The 17,810-nt window shown below is 35.0% G+C and overlaps 2 protein-coding genes across 2 annotated transcripts in view; one reads left to right on the forward strand and one right to left on the reverse strand.

Moving 5' to 3' along the window:
* The window catches only part of UBAC2 (UBA domain containing 2), a 111,464-nt gene that overhangs the window by 46,835 nt on the left and 46,819 nt on the right, over positions 1 to 17,810 (forward strand). The window contains exons 5-6 of the mRNA XM_083361721.1: positions 15,119 to 15,242; positions 17,072 to 17,119. Coding sequence (XP_083217847.1) covers positions 15,119 to 15,242; positions 17,072 to 17,119 — 172 coding nt within the window. The remainder of the gene's footprint in view (positions 1 to 15,118; positions 15,243 to 17,071; positions 17,120 to 17,810) is intronic.
* Positions 2,129 to 8,842, reverse strand: GPR183 (G protein-coupled receptor 183). Its single transcript, XM_083361711.1, has 2 exons — positions 8,765 to 8,842; positions 2,129 to 5,036 (listed from the first exon to the last, which is right to left on the reverse strand). The coding sequence occupies exon 2, from the start codon at positions 5,006 to 5,008 to the stop codon at positions 3,908 to 3,910; it is 1,101 nt and encodes a 366-aa protein (XP_083217837.1). The 5' UTR covers positions 5,009 to 5,036; positions 8,765 to 8,842; the 3' UTR covers positions 2,129 to 3,907.

The raw sequence follows: 17,810 nt of genomic DNA on the forward strand, positions 1-17,810 counted from the left end.
GCAGGGCTACACCTGCAAAGACAACTGTCCTATTTTCGTTGTTGAGCAACTAATTTTAGGTACAAGCGACAAATGTTTATTACATGAGAGTGAACACTCTCTTCATGAAACATACCATACTGTACCATCAAACATTTTTCCTCTGAGCAGGAAAGTTAATGGGTTATTAAACCAACTACTTCTTCATATCATAGTAGCTTGTATTTATGGACAGATGTTAAACATAATATTAATTACAACTATACAACCCGTTATACATTTGGTCATCGTTTCAGAGATATTTCTTTACCTAAGCAAAAAAACAGAATGACAATGGAGTGAATAAAAAAATCAGTGGAATTAGGAGCGACTTCCAATTTCCTGTCATCTTTCCAATTAAGTTTCCTTGTGAGAAATTGGTAGTGACTATTGGAAATCTTCCTTTCCTTGCCCTGCCCTACCAGCAGGTAAATGGCTGCTGCCAGGTGGGGGAGTGCACAAATAGATGGCTCAGTATGAGTGCAGAAGGACTGGACCATTTCCTCATTTACTTTCTCCCTGCAAGCTTCCCACAAGCAACAACTTTGCTTGTATGAAGGTGACTAGAAGTGTAGGAAAATCGGCAGCCATATCAGTTCCTTCTGGGTTTTCCATGGCTGGTGGGGAGGATCACATGAATGCAGCTTTTCATAGTACTATGGCAGCTATGCTGAGGTGGCAAAAAATCCCACAAATTTCACTTCCTCAGGAGTAATGGGTCTTGGCTTTCTGTAAGTTAGTCTATTTGAGCTAACTTTGCCTTTTGCTGGCAAAGGTTTGCTGTATATTGCAGCATTTCACCCAGTTGAAGATTACAAAGTATCAAACAGACACAAGTGTTTTAGCAATATACAGATAAAATCACTGTTGTGTCAGCAGTTGTCTTTTTAGGTTTTTCCCCCTTTATTGAATTTTTCAATTCATGTGTGAATTTGAATTTTGCACCTAACCACTCAGGAACCAAAGTATTCTTTTATGAAATAGTTGGAACTTTTTAAAAAAATGCTTACTTTTCACATCTTACCTCTCTTAGTCCCAGTAAAAACAAAGCTATCTATATATATTATTGGGTTTACAAGAACAAGGCTACCCAAGAAAGAATAACCTTATTATGAAAGAGAAGAGCAAAACGATACAAACAGTTCTGTGATTAAGATAAAGAGGAACAAACTGATGCAAAACAAACCAGTCTTAAAACAAGATTGCAACAAAGAATTCTTGACAGCAGATATTGCAGAAGATGAAGTTGTCCTCCCTACTTCTCCATTTTGTTTGTTCCAACTAAATAGGGAAAAATATTTTCTACAATATTACCTTAGTATGGTTTCTTTTGATTGCCTTTTGATTGATCTGTCCAACTATTCTTAGCTCTATGTCAGCATGAAGCATATTTATAGATTCGAATAGACGTATTTGAATATATGTGTAAAATATATTTTTGATCAGCTGCATTGTTGATGAATAGGACCACCATATTGGAGCTGAGGAAATCAATAGATTGCTGCTGTCTAGTACAATTGACAACCACAACTGAGCCCAGAAGTTCCCTTGCTAAGCAAGATAGTGCTTAGTTAATTTTATGTTACAACCTTTCTTGCCACAGTTGTTAAGTGAATCACTGCTGTTAAGCTAGTAACATGGTTGTTAAGTGAATTTGGCTTTCCCATTGACCTTGAGAGAAAGTCGCAAGAGGTGATCACATGACCCCAAGATACTACAACCGTCATAAATATGAGTCAGTTGCCAAACATCTGAATTTTAATCACATGACCATGGGGATACTACAATGATTGTAAGTGTGAAAAAGAATTATGTCACTTTTTTCAGTGCTGTTGTAACTTTGAACAGTGACTAAATGAACTGTTGTAAGTCAAAGACTACCTGTAGTTACACGGATTTTGTGGCCCAAGAATAATAGCCCTATGTTAGGTAGTTAGACGTTGTTCTTTTATTCCTAGATAGGCATTATATTGCCATTTGCCCGACTATTAACGCAGTAAGAATTAGAATTTTTTATTGGCCGACTGTGATTGAGCCCACAAAGAATTATTCATGTGTATTCTTTCTTTGGGGAAGGTAACAGAAATATACTTAAAACAAATTCTTCCCAGGCATGGTTTTGGCAGGATGGTTATTAGGTGGAAGGGAGGGGAATGATGACCATTAAGTTTCATGCAAATAGACTGATTCTGTTTCAACATGCTAGGAATATTAAGAAACCTTTTGTCCTGAGAAAATAGGTTGAAAGTCCAAGCAGAAATCTTTATGAAGGTTAATTTTTTTATTTCTGTAAGTCAACACTGATTCAAGGCACGTTCACATGCTATATAAGTCTCCTTTTATATCTTTGTAGTCTTTTTATGCATATCCTCAGGTTGCGTATGGAAAAATAACTTCTCTTTAAAATCTTTTCCTTATCTGTAATGTGTCTTTGAAACTTTCTCCAGTACTTTGAATAGATTTTTCAAAGCTTATTTGCAGCAGTATAATAGCACCTTGTGATCCTCTGAAAGCATTTTATCTGTACACCCACTTATTGTTTAGCGAGCATGTTCCATTCTGGTGATCAGGTCATTAAACGAAATGGTCACTAAGTGAACACATGATAGAGAGATCACTGATTGCTGCTGTTTCATTCAGATAAAGTTCTGTTGCACAGCTAAGTCAGTATTACTCACTCTGGCATGTGTTGTCAGGAGCACAAAATTTGTGTGTAAATGCATGCACTGTCAGAAAATGAATTTTATTACCTTTGTGTTTGTGAATAGTTGCTAACTAAGGTCACTAAAGAAGGAGTGGGTGTATCTGCTCTTTCCAAAAGAAAATGTTGATACTTGAAGCTGAAATATTGTATACTTTTTAAAGTAATGTTTGGTTTTCTTTATCTCTTATGAGATTGGCCTGATTCTCCCCCTCCCCCGCATCTAAATGCTACCACATCTAAATGCTAAACCTTCTAGCCATGGACCTCTTCATTGTTAAATTAGAAAGTGGTACAATTCAGTTTATTTCATCCATTTACCTTCTAACCTTTTTTAACCATTTTTATCTTTTAATAGGCAGAAAGGTGGCAGAGGTTGTAAAATCCTTATATTTATTATTGGGGAAAGGATACAAAGTGAAGCGCTCACAGAAGATTGCAGAAATTGCAAGACGCTGCCCCAAGGCAAGAGAAAGTGCCTATCTGTGGGCTTCTGTGAGAGGTTTGAGACTTTCAGCCTTCCATCCTAGAGCTGCTTTTCAGCTGCTTTTGTTACATGACCTTTAAACTACATAGGTGATGTATCTTAAAATTATCATGCAATAATCAAACCAAACATAGGATCCAGTGTTCAATAAGTTATTTAAAAGCTTGGGGATTATTTTCTAACAATATAGTAAATTACCTAAAGCTAGCTGTGCACTTCCTCCTGAGAAACTCAACTGTTTATAATTAAATGATTTTATATAGGTTATTATATAAATAAATGTATTTCATATATAGATATGAACAAGAAAATGTTAAATATTCCCTTTTACATATCTGTCACTTGTTATTTTGCCTATTTGAGGTTTAGAGTCCAATTATTTAAACTAGTTGCTTTTCTCCTGAGAACTAGGGTACTAGGATCCCAAAATAGAAATACACTATACATTTGACCTTTGCAGGGAGAAATGACATAAGAGCAAGATTAAAAAAAAATTGGAAAACCCTAAATATTATTAAATCAAATATCTGTGGTAATGGTATGTTGCATAATCCATCCTCAGCTTCACTCCTGAAAAATCAAATTTGTAGATTTTTTTTTAAATGTACAGTTGGATTTCTCCTTCTTCTTTCTTTGCCTTTCTTGCTATGATGATTATTGCTATTTCTAGCATTTTTGAAATCAAGATTTTGGAGGCATGTTCAAAATTTAAGGGCTTGTGTTAACCTTTTTCCATTTAAAGATGCTGAAAGGGGAGCTAGTTGTGTGTCGCCAACATCCCGGGAGCTTTCATCAGGAACAGTTCTGGCAGCACTTGATTCTGAAATGCTTCCTTGACGCCTCAGTATTTTCATTATTGTCCTTTTGTATCCTCTGCAAGCAAAGAAATAGATGAAAGGATCCATGCAGCAATTTAAGTTCATCAGGAGCACAGTATAGTGGAGAGTCTTTTGAAAGATCTTTTGATGGCTGCATAAAATATTTCCTTGTACAAGCTTCTTAATCATGTATATAATAATGGCAAGATGATAGGGAGTAAGACAGATTACAAATACAACAATGATGAAGATAATTATATTAATTGCCTTTTTGTTTGTTCCTGATTTTTCTGCTAGTGGGTTTTGCTTTGCAGTTTGACAGAGTTTGTAACTGATTTTTGAATAACAGATTATTGTAATTCCAAGGGGAACCACATATCCAAGTAAACAGGCACCTAGAAGCATCAGAGGGAGTTGCTGAATTTCTTCAAAGTTTGGATATTCCATGCACGTGATCCTATTTTCTTCTTCACGTGACAAGGGTAGTGTAAGTAATGGGAGAGTTTGAGCGAGTACAAGAAACCACACAAAGCAAAAAATGTATGTGGCACTTTTAACTGTTCTGAACTTGGTTTTTAAAGGATGAACCACAGCTACAAATCTGTCGATACTCAAGCATGTCATAAAATTCACAGCTGCATAAATGTTGATATAAAAGAAAAGGGCTGTAATTTTACAGAGTACCTCTCCAAACGGCCAGTGAAAACCCAGTGCATAGTATGCTATTCTTGTAGGTAAAGCTGTTGTAAAAAGAATGTCTGACACAACAAGATTTGTTGAGTAAATAGTGGTCGAATTCATTTTTTTCCTATTTTTTACAATCACAGCGAGAGCGAGTCCATTTCCAAGTACTCCAATTATGAAAATAACACTGTAGAAGGTAGGCAATAAAATACTTGCTGAATTTTCATGTTCATATAAATCACAAGTTTCAGTTTGAGTTTGATTTGTTATAGAAGATGGAGAGACGAATATTGTTTCCATGGTTAATATGACTCAAAATTCAGAAGGCCTAGAAAAAGTGACAAAAGAAGGAACAGGAAGATGTTAGGATGAATTCAAATGTTCTGTTTTTTTAATAGCTAGCTAAGCATTTTAGAAGCTCAAAAATTAGATAGTATGAAATTTTCTTCATTTCAAAAACAAAACAAAATTCCATCTTGTTAATATGCAAATGATTTTTTGATTTAACAATATTAGGTAATCATAGGGCAATTTTAAAATAAGATGATAACAATAGTTTAAAAGCTGACAACAGCTGCCCTGTAGTTTCTTAAGTATTAATACATGTGCTCTCTTAGGTTCAGCTTAATAAATAGAGATATAAAGTTATGAATGGAAATATATGCTTTCTGGAAATGAAATATCACAGAATTCTTTCCCCTCTCCCTCCGCCCAAAAAAGTCATCTAGAATCAATTGGAAATATGTGGTACCTACGCGATAGGTAATAATAGGGAGATAATGATTGGTGATTAAAACATTAGGGAAGTAATAAAAATACTATTAAATATTGAAGTTCTATTTTGTGCTGTCACATAAATTATGTGGCATTTGGATGTTTTGTTTTAGTTAATGTTAACTTTTCTCCATTGACTGGATTTCAATATTTGAAATATTTTACATGCTTAAGAAGTTGTGTCCAAATTAAAGGTCTCTGCTCATTATTTATCACAAAGACCCTTTTTCTGTTGTAAAAGCTAACTGAGGTAGCCTACAGTTTTAAACCACAACAATAAATAAATCATCTAAAACTAAAAATAACCTTAAAAATAAAATGTATTGGATTAGTAGACTGAGAAGCAGCAAGGGCAGATAGTTATAAAGACCAAATGAGTTTCAGGTCTTTTCATTTCCAGGCTTTCATGATTTCTTTTATTTTGTTCTACCTAGTGTACAGTTAGCAAACCAAATTGCTTAACAGTATTACACCATTCTTACAGCACCATTAATGTAAGCAGGATATTAGTCCACTTTATACTGAGCTTACTTTTGAACTTAACCATTGTAGATGCATATTCTGGAATAAGGAACAAGACCTGTTGAAATGAATGGGTTGCAGGACTTGTATTTTACGTTATTTTAATTTTTAAATTTAATTTAATATTATTTTAGAAAAAGATGAGAAATAAAGACAACAAATAAAGAAAAGGAAGAAAGAAGATATATTGCCATAGGTATATAAGGGGCATTGGATGCTCTTAATGTAAAACAAATTTCCAGTATGATGTAGGAGATGACCAGACTGAGTCTGAGGGAGTGGTCAAAAGCATCATGAGTCCCTGCACACCTGCAAGATATCTAGGTCCAGCCCATCTTGTATGCCTTCTTATTCCCAATCATTCCCCTTGACCGTTAGTAGGTCAGATTTTTGTAGAGAGCTTCTGCTTTCAATAAATCTTTGTACTCATTTGAATTGTCTGAATCTCCTGGTTTCCCCTGCTTTCTTCAAATTTTAGTATATTGTTAACTCTAATGTATGGGATTTTAGTAGTTGTAATATTATAATATTAGAAGTAATGTTAGAAATGTTGTTGCATAACAATAATCCTGTCTGCTCAGTCTGTTAGCTAACATGGAACTGCTCACCCAAACCATAAACAGGAGCCAGAGTGGCAGGGAGCTATAGCTTTCTTTTGCTTGCTGCTCTTCTTTTCAATTTTTCAATATAAAATTGTCATATCAATTTTTCATACATAAGCCAGTTACTTTTTGTTGGCATTCAGACATTATTATTTTATGTTTATGGCTTTTAATTATTCTTGCTTTGTTGTATTTTACCCAAGCTCAAAATATTAATAAATCAATTTTATTTAAAGCAGATCATTCTGTTTGTTTTTATATGAAAATGGTTGATGAGAAGTACAGGTCTCCTGTTTTAAATCTTTAACATGTATAAAACTTGTGTCTTTAATAATAATAGCTATGGGATACACTTCTATAACATAGATGTTAATTAGTCCCTTAAACTGATACTTATCTGTCAAAACTTGAGTTTATGGTTTTTTTTATAATGGTAAAAGTTTCTTGAAACTTCTTATTTGCAGTTTTGTCAGAATAAAATTCCATTAAACTACACCATATGCACTGAAGTTAAATTCTATAAATGAACACTGTTATTTGGAAATGATAAATGTTAACGTAAAGGTAAAATGTATGTGATATAGTACATTTTAACTGCTTTAATTAAAAGAAAAAAGAGGGAAAACCATCAGAAAAAATAAAAAGAGAAAAGAAAAATATATTTTATACAGAGGAAGTCAGTAAGCCCATCATTAGTCCTTCATCATGCAGAATAATAATGGTTAATCTTTCCATTATACTGTCAGAAAACAAATTAGGCAGAAGTGTTTATATATGATTGATCCAGGAATGGTAAACCTGGGGTTGAATGCATTTTCAGCATTCTATTTGCAGCATCTTTTGCTGAAAAGATCAGTCTAGTAAAGCCATAGCTCTTCATATAAATTGAAAATGCTTGGTATACAGATCAAGAATACATTCAAATCTATAAACCATATTGTAAACAATATATTTTAAGTCTTATGGATATTAAACCAAAATTGGCAACATTAGGAGAAGCTTGTATCATAAGTGAATGTGTCCTGTCAACCACTCTGCACTTTCAGCATATTGAGGTTGACTGCCAACTTTTTAAAAACATTCTCTGAGGTGTCCAGTTAATCTGAAAGTTTTTCTAATTGTTATAACATTGCAAGAAGCATATTTTGTATTCTTTTAAACCCCTGCCTATTGAATTTCTTTCAACTTGTTATCCCAAAGTTATTGCTGGTATCTACCTTAACTTTATTCATTAATTTTTCACTTTTAATATCATGCACTGTTAATATCATGCAAAAGTTTTATATACCAATATTGACAATAATTTTGGAGTTTATATACTACTGATGCATCTGGACCAAATTGTGATATCAAGATAAATTTTAACTAAGTATACTCCAGGGGCAATTTTCAGCAATCTAATCTCCTCTGACAGAAGACTCTGGTGAATTAAAGGCTTGATTAGCAATAACCTGGTCCAAAGATTGGCTGCTTTTCCATGACTCCCCCCCCCCCAAAAAAAAATATCTACAATTTTCAAATTGAAATTATCCTGAAAGAGAAATTTGTTAGATAAACAAGTATCACCAATATGCTTCATCCCAGCATGTTCCCCCAAAAATGGAATCAGCCCCCCATAAACCTGCCTTTTTAAGATCTTTCAAGTATTTTTGGTTCAATTAACTGTCCAGAAAGATACTATAGGGATTCTGTTAGTCCAGCATATAATGATTCCAAGACCAATTAAATGGGAATAGACAGCACCCTGTTCAATGGGCGGAATGTTGACTATATACAATATTCTAAAGAAACCAAGATGATTTTTCAAAATGCCTAATGCCACATAAAGATGAAATAAAATAAAACATTTTAATGGAGGGCTGAACTGTATGACATTTGCCTTTTATTTTTAAAAATGTTTATCTTAGAGCAAAACCAAAACAACTTAAAGCAAATTGTCTCTGAGACCTTTTGCTTTGCCTACGATGGTTTTTATAGTTAGATGTAATTAATCCTTATATTTTTGTTATTCAAATAAAAGTTAAATGTAATCCCAGAATAAAAGCCTGCTGCCCAGTTGGTAGTTCATTTGTTTGCTTTGATGAACTACTGATGTTAGATAAATATTCATATTTTACAATAATTAATCTATAGAAAAAATAATGTTATCTGTACTTACGTTTTGCTAATTCATTAAGTCCTCTGCTGTGTTCCTTGTTGCAGTACATTTCATATGCAACTGTTTCCCCTTTTGTATATTGTTCTTAAGACTGATTAGGTCACGCTCTCCTTTTATAGAGATGAGGCATTTCCTCTCTCTAAACCTGAAGAATCTAGTGTTCTGGTTAACACATCCCAGATAAAATAGTAGCCTTTGTAGAAGAAGGAGCAAAATAAAGAACTGTTTTGCAAAATAAGGGGAAAGTATATAATGTTCAGTGTTTGCTGTTGCTGCTGTTGCAAGTATTGTGAACTTTTCTTGCTGTGAAAGGGGCAGATGTTTCCAGTCCCAATCTTACAATGATAGCATCTTTTGAAAACTAAAGATCAAACTTAGATGTAATTGGGACATTTGTGTGTTTCATTTTAATGCACCCTATCCATTCACATTTCAAATTTCACATTTCAGCTGACAGTTTTTCTTTAGATTTTCCTCATTTCCTGTTCATTGTCGGGGGGGAGGGATGACTGTCCTTTCCTATGGACCATGTGCATTTCCCATGTTATATTTGTATTGGATTATATATGAATGATATATATTTCTAGACTAGCCTACAATAATATTGCCAAAGGTTACTAATGGGGAAAAATGTTATGTTACCGGTAATGCAGAATAGTTAATTGTGTAGTTGGGCAAAGATAAGACACAAATTCAGTGCAGGAGAGACCCAAAGAAGTATGCTGGAGTGAGAATGAAAATACCTAAAACACAGCCAATGTAACAGTCTAGTTTTCAGGAAATACAATTTCTTTGCTGCATTTTGAGCATATTTATAATACACAAATGGGAAGATACATAATAGCTTTATATCTATCATTCAGTAAGTATTTTGTTAGATGGAACTTGAGATTTTGTGAGATAAAAACAATAATTCTTTTCTATTAAACCAATACATTAGGTTTCACTTACCATTTTGGACACAAAATAAATAAATAATATTTGTGTTTTTGTCAAGGCTTATTCAGATCAAATCAAATATTTATTATGGTCACAGGCCAGGATATGTCTAAGTCAAGGCTTATTAAAGAATATTAAATTTCAGTGGGAGCCCCAACAGTGCACTTCAGTTAGATAATGAGGGTAGAAAAACATTATACATATTGAGAAACATAAAAAATAACTCTTGGATAACAGTTTCCAATTTGATGGATTTATGTGTTTTTGGAAGTACGACAGTACGTATATAATTAGGCATATTATTAGATTTGTGAGAAATGAGAGTTTGCTAGTACAAAACACGGGTATACATATTTTGTCTACATACTGTATCAGTAGTTTGTTACTATTAGCACCACAATATCTACCAGAGCCCTTGACACTCTGATATTAATTAATATTTTTTTAACTTAGGAAATTGAACTTTTTAATGTTCCAATCTCCTGAATGTCCCTGACTGTGACAAATCCCACGTTTTTCAGATGAAATGGACAGGTTAGTTGTAAGCCAGAGTTTTGTTGCTAGCCACCAGACATTAAAAGAAAAGAAATCTGATTAATCTGGAAAAATGTATGAGTAGTCTTGTTTGCAGGGCATGTTTAACTGAGTCAAAGAAAGAGGTAGTGTGATATATGAACTGCGATATTTATTAACAAGTTTGAGGAGTTAGTTTTAACCCATAACAGGTTTAGGGTTGGTGGGACTAAACCTTTGTCAGTCAATTGTGTAATACAATTATGGATAAGAGAGTTAAATCACTCTAATGTTGACAGAGGCCATAGTTTTCCCAGTTGCAATGTATGGCTGTGAAAGTTGGACCATAAGAAAAACTGAGCACCAAAGAATTGAGGCCTTTGAACTATGGTGCTGGAGAAGACTACTGTGAGTCCCTTGGACTGCAAGGCATTCAAACCGGTCAGTCCTAGAGGAGATCAACTCTGACTGCTCTTTAGAAGGCCAGATCCTGAAGTTGAAACTCAAATACTTTGGCCACCTTATGAGAAGGAAGGACTCACTGGAGAAGAGCCTAATGCTGGGAAAGATTGAGAGCAATAGAAGAAGGGGACGACAGAGAATGAGGTGGCTGGATGGACTTACTGAAGCAGTAGGTGTGAAGATGGTAGAGGACAGGAAGGCCTGGAGGAATGTTGTCCATGGGGTTGCGATGGGTCGAACATGACCGCAACTAACAACAACAACGTTGACAGATATCCTAGATTGACTCACAAAAAGAGGATTGCTATGCCAACACTGTTTCTTTTCCATATTACTTTTCATTCTCCCACTGCCCAATGGATTGGAGAATAAGGGCAGAAGGTTATGGAAATGATAAGCCACCCAATCTCTTTTGGCAGTTGTGTCACCAGGTCACTGTGTTGTTTTTTCTAAATGGTCCATGAAAACCAGCAATGGTGGAAACTTTGTCTAAAGCAGGGGTGTCAAACTGCCGGCCCATGGGCCAGATGCATCACGTGGAAGCTGTGCCCACCCCATTGCCAGCAATGGCAAAACCGTCCGAGTTTGACATGTCTGGTCTAAGGCAACTTTTATTGTACTATACGGTTCCAGCTCCCTGGGTTAAGCATATCATGCAGACACTTCTAGTAACTTTTCTAAGCTCTTAGAAGCTCATGAACAAAGTAGAAGAGAAATTTCTTAGTTCACATTTTTCCAGCCATTACACCATTGTATGGGTGTAATATTCAAGTTAGATGAACAAGTATGCTGATATAGCTCGGATCAAAGATTTCTCACAGGACCAGTTTGACAATAGAAGTATTCCTATAGAGCAGACTACACAACAGATGGCCCACAGGATGCATGTGGCAGCCCAGTGGTTGTCAACCTTGTGAGGTAGTCCACAGCAAAGTCCTAACCCTAACTTTATTGCAGATGACATTGACAGAAACTTGCAAGTCTGAAAGTAGATCTTTCCCCCAAGAAATTAGGGAGGCCTCCTTTAAAACATTTGTCATGCCCCTGTTCTTTCTGCAGACTCTGTTCTTTCTGCAGACCCTGTTCTTTCTGCAGATAAGATACCACTTATCTAACCATTGTCTAGTTTACGGGTCCTCTCTTTTCTTCCAAGGTCATCTCACCTACTATTACACCATTGTAAAAACAACAACAACAACAACAATCCACTGCCACCAAACATCGCACTGGTAAGAAGGATCTGCTGCCGCCTAGTTTTTTGCAGTTTCTTCCACCACAAAAGATATGCTGCCAAATACCTTCAGGTCTCATGGATACTGCTAGCTGATACTGCTGCATTGGTAGTCTCCAAACAACTGGTTAGCACACCAGCTATTCCTCTGTGACCCACAACTATTTTTAAGTTATCCATCTGGCCTTTTCCCTTTTCCCATTTTGTTGGCCTGTGGTAGAGTGATTTCTCAGGAAAAGAATGGTCAGCTCTAAAAGATCAGGAAGTGTATGTCTGTGGATATGTGACAAGAAGTGTGACAAATAAGAAGAACTCGTTTCCCATTCTTTCTTTTCCTCATTTTTGGCAGCAGCATGCATCTCAGAATCCTCTCCAGCTTCTTCTAATGAAGATGCTGGGAATCATAGATGAACAAGAAACAGCAGCCTTTTATGATGCTGGGGAATGTGTTAATGAGAAAGATCTAAGAAATCTGTTTTAAAATTTGCTGCACATTGTGTGGTGAAGCAAGAGAGAAAGGGAGAAAAAAGTTGTTTTGATGTTAAAGTAGAATAAGAATGCTCTGGTGTTAAAAAAGCTATCAGAATCAACAATCTATCAGTGGAATTTTCCCCTCATTAAGAAGTTAAGTTGGGGAAAACTGCCTTTTTTAATCCTGTTGACTATACTTGACATTTAAAAGTTATGAAATATCTGAAACTATATATTATAGAGACACAAAAAGAAATTAAAATTATTGTCTAAATTCAACACTGTACAGAGAAGAGGAAAAGAAGGGTTTAACGGTTTTCTAATAGTAGCAGTCATTCTAGTTCACATATCAAACTGAGTCATAATATATAGCTTAGTACTTCCATAATATGCTAACCAAATTGCTTGGGTTTATGGAACCTACTGAACCAAAACCTGACCCACATTGGCTGAATAGGAAAGCATCAGGCTAGAGGGAGATTGGAGCCAACAAATGTACAAAAATGTGGTGGGGCTGGGGTACCATGAGATTTGGTGTTAGCATTACTGATTTCTTCTTTATGATTTGTTATTTTTGCTGTGAGTCACCCATAAGATGGGTGGCCATATAAGCATTTTAAATAAATATACAGAACTTGAATAATTAAAAGAAAATATCATTTGCATTGATTTTCGTTTGATTTCTTGCAGTATTTACTTGTATGTCAAAGTAGCAGCTCACTATAAATTATTGTTTGTAGAGTCATTGATGGCCTCTGAATTTGGTTGCTTGCTTGCAGAGATTTTGTTACCCAACTAGGTAACATCAGTGCACCACAAGGACTCCACAGTTCTACCTTTTACATATTCTCTTCTCTTAAAACTATCACTCGTATGCAGTATTCAAATATTTACAGTGCTTTTTTTCTAAAAAAAAAAAAAGTTGCCGAAACTCAGAGGTGCTATCACTGGGAGCGATGCCGGTGTCTTGCTACGGCGTCACCGCCTGTCCTTTGCACCCCCACCCTGCAGCTCGGAGCCACATGCCTCAGGGATTCCCCTCCCCACAGCTGCCGTGGGGATTCCCCTCCCCGCATTTGCCACACCGCAACCCGTGCTGAGCCCCCACACGGAGCTGCTCCAAACCCCGACCCAGAGCTGTGTTCCTTGTGGCAGCAGTCTCCGGCGCTGAACAGCCTCTTTCCAGCCACATCCAGAAAAATTTGTAACAAACATTGGAATTCTCAAGGCCATGTTTGGTATTTCCCAGCAATCTGTTACTGGAAGGAAAAAGCAATCCCTGCTGCGTTACTGATCCCAGAGAAGCATTTGCATGTATGCAGGTATCCTTAGGGTGCCATAGTTATGGATGAGAAATATTGGTTGCAAAATTGGCATTTCTGGATGTAATACAGATATTTTGGACTTATTTTTGTTTCTTTGCATGTTTGATATTTCTAAAAAGGCATATGCTACTGTCTACACTTATGCACATATGTAATATCTTTTCCTAGGATACATGACAACTGCTTGTACAGAATGTGAAAAGTGAAAGATTGTGACTAAACAAAATTTTAATGTGCAGATAATACCACCAGAAATTATTTTAGCTTTTTTAATAAATGTTGTTATTGATGTTAAGCTCACCATGGAAAACATCATATATTGTTATGGATATACTAGGTTAATTATTTAAAGACTGAAGTGCAACATAACTAGATTCTAAATAATCTATTTTTCAAAACACACAACAGTCCAAACAGTAAAAGTAAAGTCCAAATTAAGAATATTTCATTCTTAAGAATTGTTTAATTTAAAGTGGTTTAGTTGTAATAGATGGTTAGATTCAAAATAGTTTTCAAGAATATATACAAATGATACTATTTTTTTCTAGCATCAGCTAAATTAGACGTATTACATTGAAAAATGTTTCTCATTTCTTTCCTGTTACCTTTATTGATTTCATTGCAGAGATGTTAACATAGGAAATAGATTATTTTGTTATCTAATTTTACCTTCCAAAAGACAGAAGCAGATGAAAAATGTGAGGTTCTTTCCTGTTGGCTTTTTTGAATTAGCTGTTTTAGATTCTAAAAGTTTAGTTCCTAAAGAAGTAACCTTGTAAATAATTTTAATGTCCTCCTCTAGTGCAGGGTAAGCAACCTTGGCTCTTTTATGACTCAAGGACTTGAACTCCCAGAGTTCCTGAGCCAGCATTGCTCAGCTTGGAAACCTATGTATATATGTATATATATATATGTATGTATATATGTATATATGTATATTTCCTCTCCTGCTTTTATAAAACTGAATATTTTTCTAGACTATTTGTATGTATAAATCACTTCTAATATTTGCCAAGTGTGATCAAGAAGAATAGATTATACACAGGACAGAGATGTTGTTCCTAAACAAGTGATTGAGTATCAAGTGAAGGAAGAAGGAACTCATTTTCTAGACTTTGCTCATTGAGGAAGCAGATTTAATTATGGCTAATTGGATGGTGTTAGTAAGAAGCAGGCAAAGGGCCTTCTTATTCTGTAGGCTCTATACCTCTGAGTGCAATATTTAAAGGCTAATTTAAACAAAAAAAACTTATGGTATTTGAAATGTATCTGTTAGTAAACTGGCTACAGTATTTAATACTTTAAAAAGTACTAAGATGCATTTGATTATTCAAAATAGTTAAGGAAGAGAGTTAATAACTTCTGTAAGAATTCTGTTGATATTCCATTTTTGCATATATTTTGTCTCAACAGCTTGGGGCCTGTATTTGCTCTTTTTGTTCCATTTTATTCCTCCATTCCAAGAGTACAAGTGACACAAATTCTAGGACAATTTTCCATCACAAACAAGACGCTGGTTTATATATTGGGTTTGCAGGTTTGTATGTGTTAATTTGTTTTGCCTCAATTTAGCAGTTCTGCATTTTCCATTTGCACCCACTATTTTCTAGAAACTCCTGGAACGATAGCCCTTTATTTCCAAATATTTAGTCCTAAGAGTTCCAAAGCTGATTTTTAAAAATGCAATAAACACTGTAGCGTAAACCTGCAGATACCCAGTAAATTGATACAGGTAGCAATAGGAGCTTAGTGATGATATTCAATACATATGTATCTTGCATGTGAGTGAAAGGTAAACCTTAATGTATTCCATAGCTTTACCCCACTTTTAATTGCTAGCAATGGGGAAACCAGTTTTCAGAGTGCTTTTAGTATTTTATTTTGTAATAGATTTTGATTGGACTTTGGTTTAAAATTTCCTATAGAACTCAAATTTCCATCCTAGACCAGGCATATCAAACTCCCGGCCCATGGGCCAGATGCGTCATGCCGAAACCACACCCACCTCATTGCCAGCAATGAGGAAAACGTTTGGCATCCCTGTCCTAGATTAATGAATTCATTTGTTTATTATTTATTCCCTACAATTTTATCCTACAATTTTATTTTTTTAAAACATGCCTGAGAGAATAATTTATGTTGGGGAGATGCCTATCTTCTGTTTCTTCCATTTTTAAACAATTCTATAACACTTAAGTAATCTGTTTGACAGATAGCTACTTCAATAATAAACTATGGCTTTTCATTGGCAAACAGCCTTTCAGATCAGGCTATTAATATGGATTTAGTCTGGATGACATTTTTACACTTCCCTAAATATTCAGACCAATATGTTTTGCAACTCCTTACTTAATTAAGCATTTCCATCTTACAGCAAAAGCAGAGCAATTCTTGACATTTTTCTAGATATTATCATAGCTTCACTTTCTTTGCTGTGCTTTCCAATCTTATCATAACAAACTGATAGGTGCCGTTAAATAATCACTCTTTCATTCTGCCAGCAATTGAGATCATGCTGTTATCTCTCTTGCAGAATAATTAAATATCTGACATATGATAAATTTTGCGTTTTGTACATTGCAAGTTTTATTTTAGAAAAAAAGGACGATAGACATAATATAGTTTGGATTTTGAAGGTAGCATGCAAAGTTTTAAACAACCCTTCCTAATTCTCTTTGTTAGTATGAAAAATGCAGTTGGCCATTTTTAGTTTGTTACATATTCATTTTCAGTTCTTTTTGCAGCAGTGTCAGGGAGGAATAAATAATTGTTTCATTGTATATGCGATGGATGGATAGATAAACAGACAGACAGACATCTCTAATTAGTATTGCTCTATTTGATGTAAGCATCATAGTATAAAGTAAGTTAAAATAAGTTTCTGAGCAAGAGTATATTCTTGGTATTTTTCTTGCCTGATTTGTTTTTAAAAGCTGTGTTTTTTTCTTGAATATATAGATGGTTAATGAAAAAAGGCACTTTTTTACATGTTTACTGTAAGAAGTTGGTTTTCATAATACATTCTGGAGAAAAGGGTTTTATTAAATCAAACTGAAATTTTACAATAAAAAAACTTAGCAATCCCAGCAAATGTTCAGCTCCTTTTGTTCCACTTTTTCATTCAGCTTTATTCAGATTTTATTCAGCCTTCATTCAGATTTTTCAGTTTCTCTGCTTCCAGAACCAAATCTTGCTCTAAACCGATGACATTTAAACAATTACTTGAGTCCCTTTTATTGCACAAAAACAAAAATGTAATTTATGATATTCTCTCCTTTACTGTATTTGAGTTAGTGTTGAAATAATATTAGCGTAAGGACTGTACAATATAAATTCCATTTTAAATTACACATTTTTGTTTTATAGCTTTTAACCTCTGGGTCTTACATCTGGATTGTAGCCTTAAGTGGGCTGGTAAGTATAATTATTTTAATTACTGCTTTGATGCTTTTCATTAAGGTATAATAAAGCATCTATGGGATGTGTTTTTTCTTTAATTCTTACTTCTCTGTATTTTTTCTTCTTTCATATTTGCCAAATTCAGTTTGCTTTAGGAATATACACAATTAGGCAGGTTTTTTAAAAATCTGGAACAGTCTACTAACAATCCTTCCTAAAGTCACTCATGCCCTGATCACCTCAAGGCTTGACTTCTGCAATGCAATCTACATGGGCTGCTCTTGAACCACACTTGAAAACTTCAAATGGTCCAGGACAAAGTGCTATGGGCATGATGGGCATACCTCAATAAACCATTTGGTTTGTGAGCTGCATTGGTTGCCTTGTTGTTTTGGAGTGAAATTCAAGGTGCTGTTCATAATCTACAAAGCCCTACATGGCTGCCTGTCTCCCATACTATCTGTCCAACCAATTAGTTCTGGAAGGGTTGGTATGCTCCATTTTTTTATTAAACAGTTTTTGGACCCCCAAAATGCACCTTTTCTGTAGCAGCACCTGCACTCAGGAATGAGGTTCCCCCAAAATCTGGACATCTCCCAACCTACTAATGTTTTGAGGGGAATTGAAGACTTTGCTCTTTGCCCAAGTCCTAAGTAAGGGTGAGTGAAGCCTCCTTTGGACTACATTGGGTATTTTTTTTGTTTCC

This window comes from Vipera ursinii (assembly GCF_947247035.1).
Source record: "Vipera ursinii genome assembly, chromosome: 4".
NCBI classification, from domain to species: Eukaryota; Metazoa; Chordata; class Lepidosauria; order Squamata; family Viperidae; genus Vipera; species Vipera ursinii.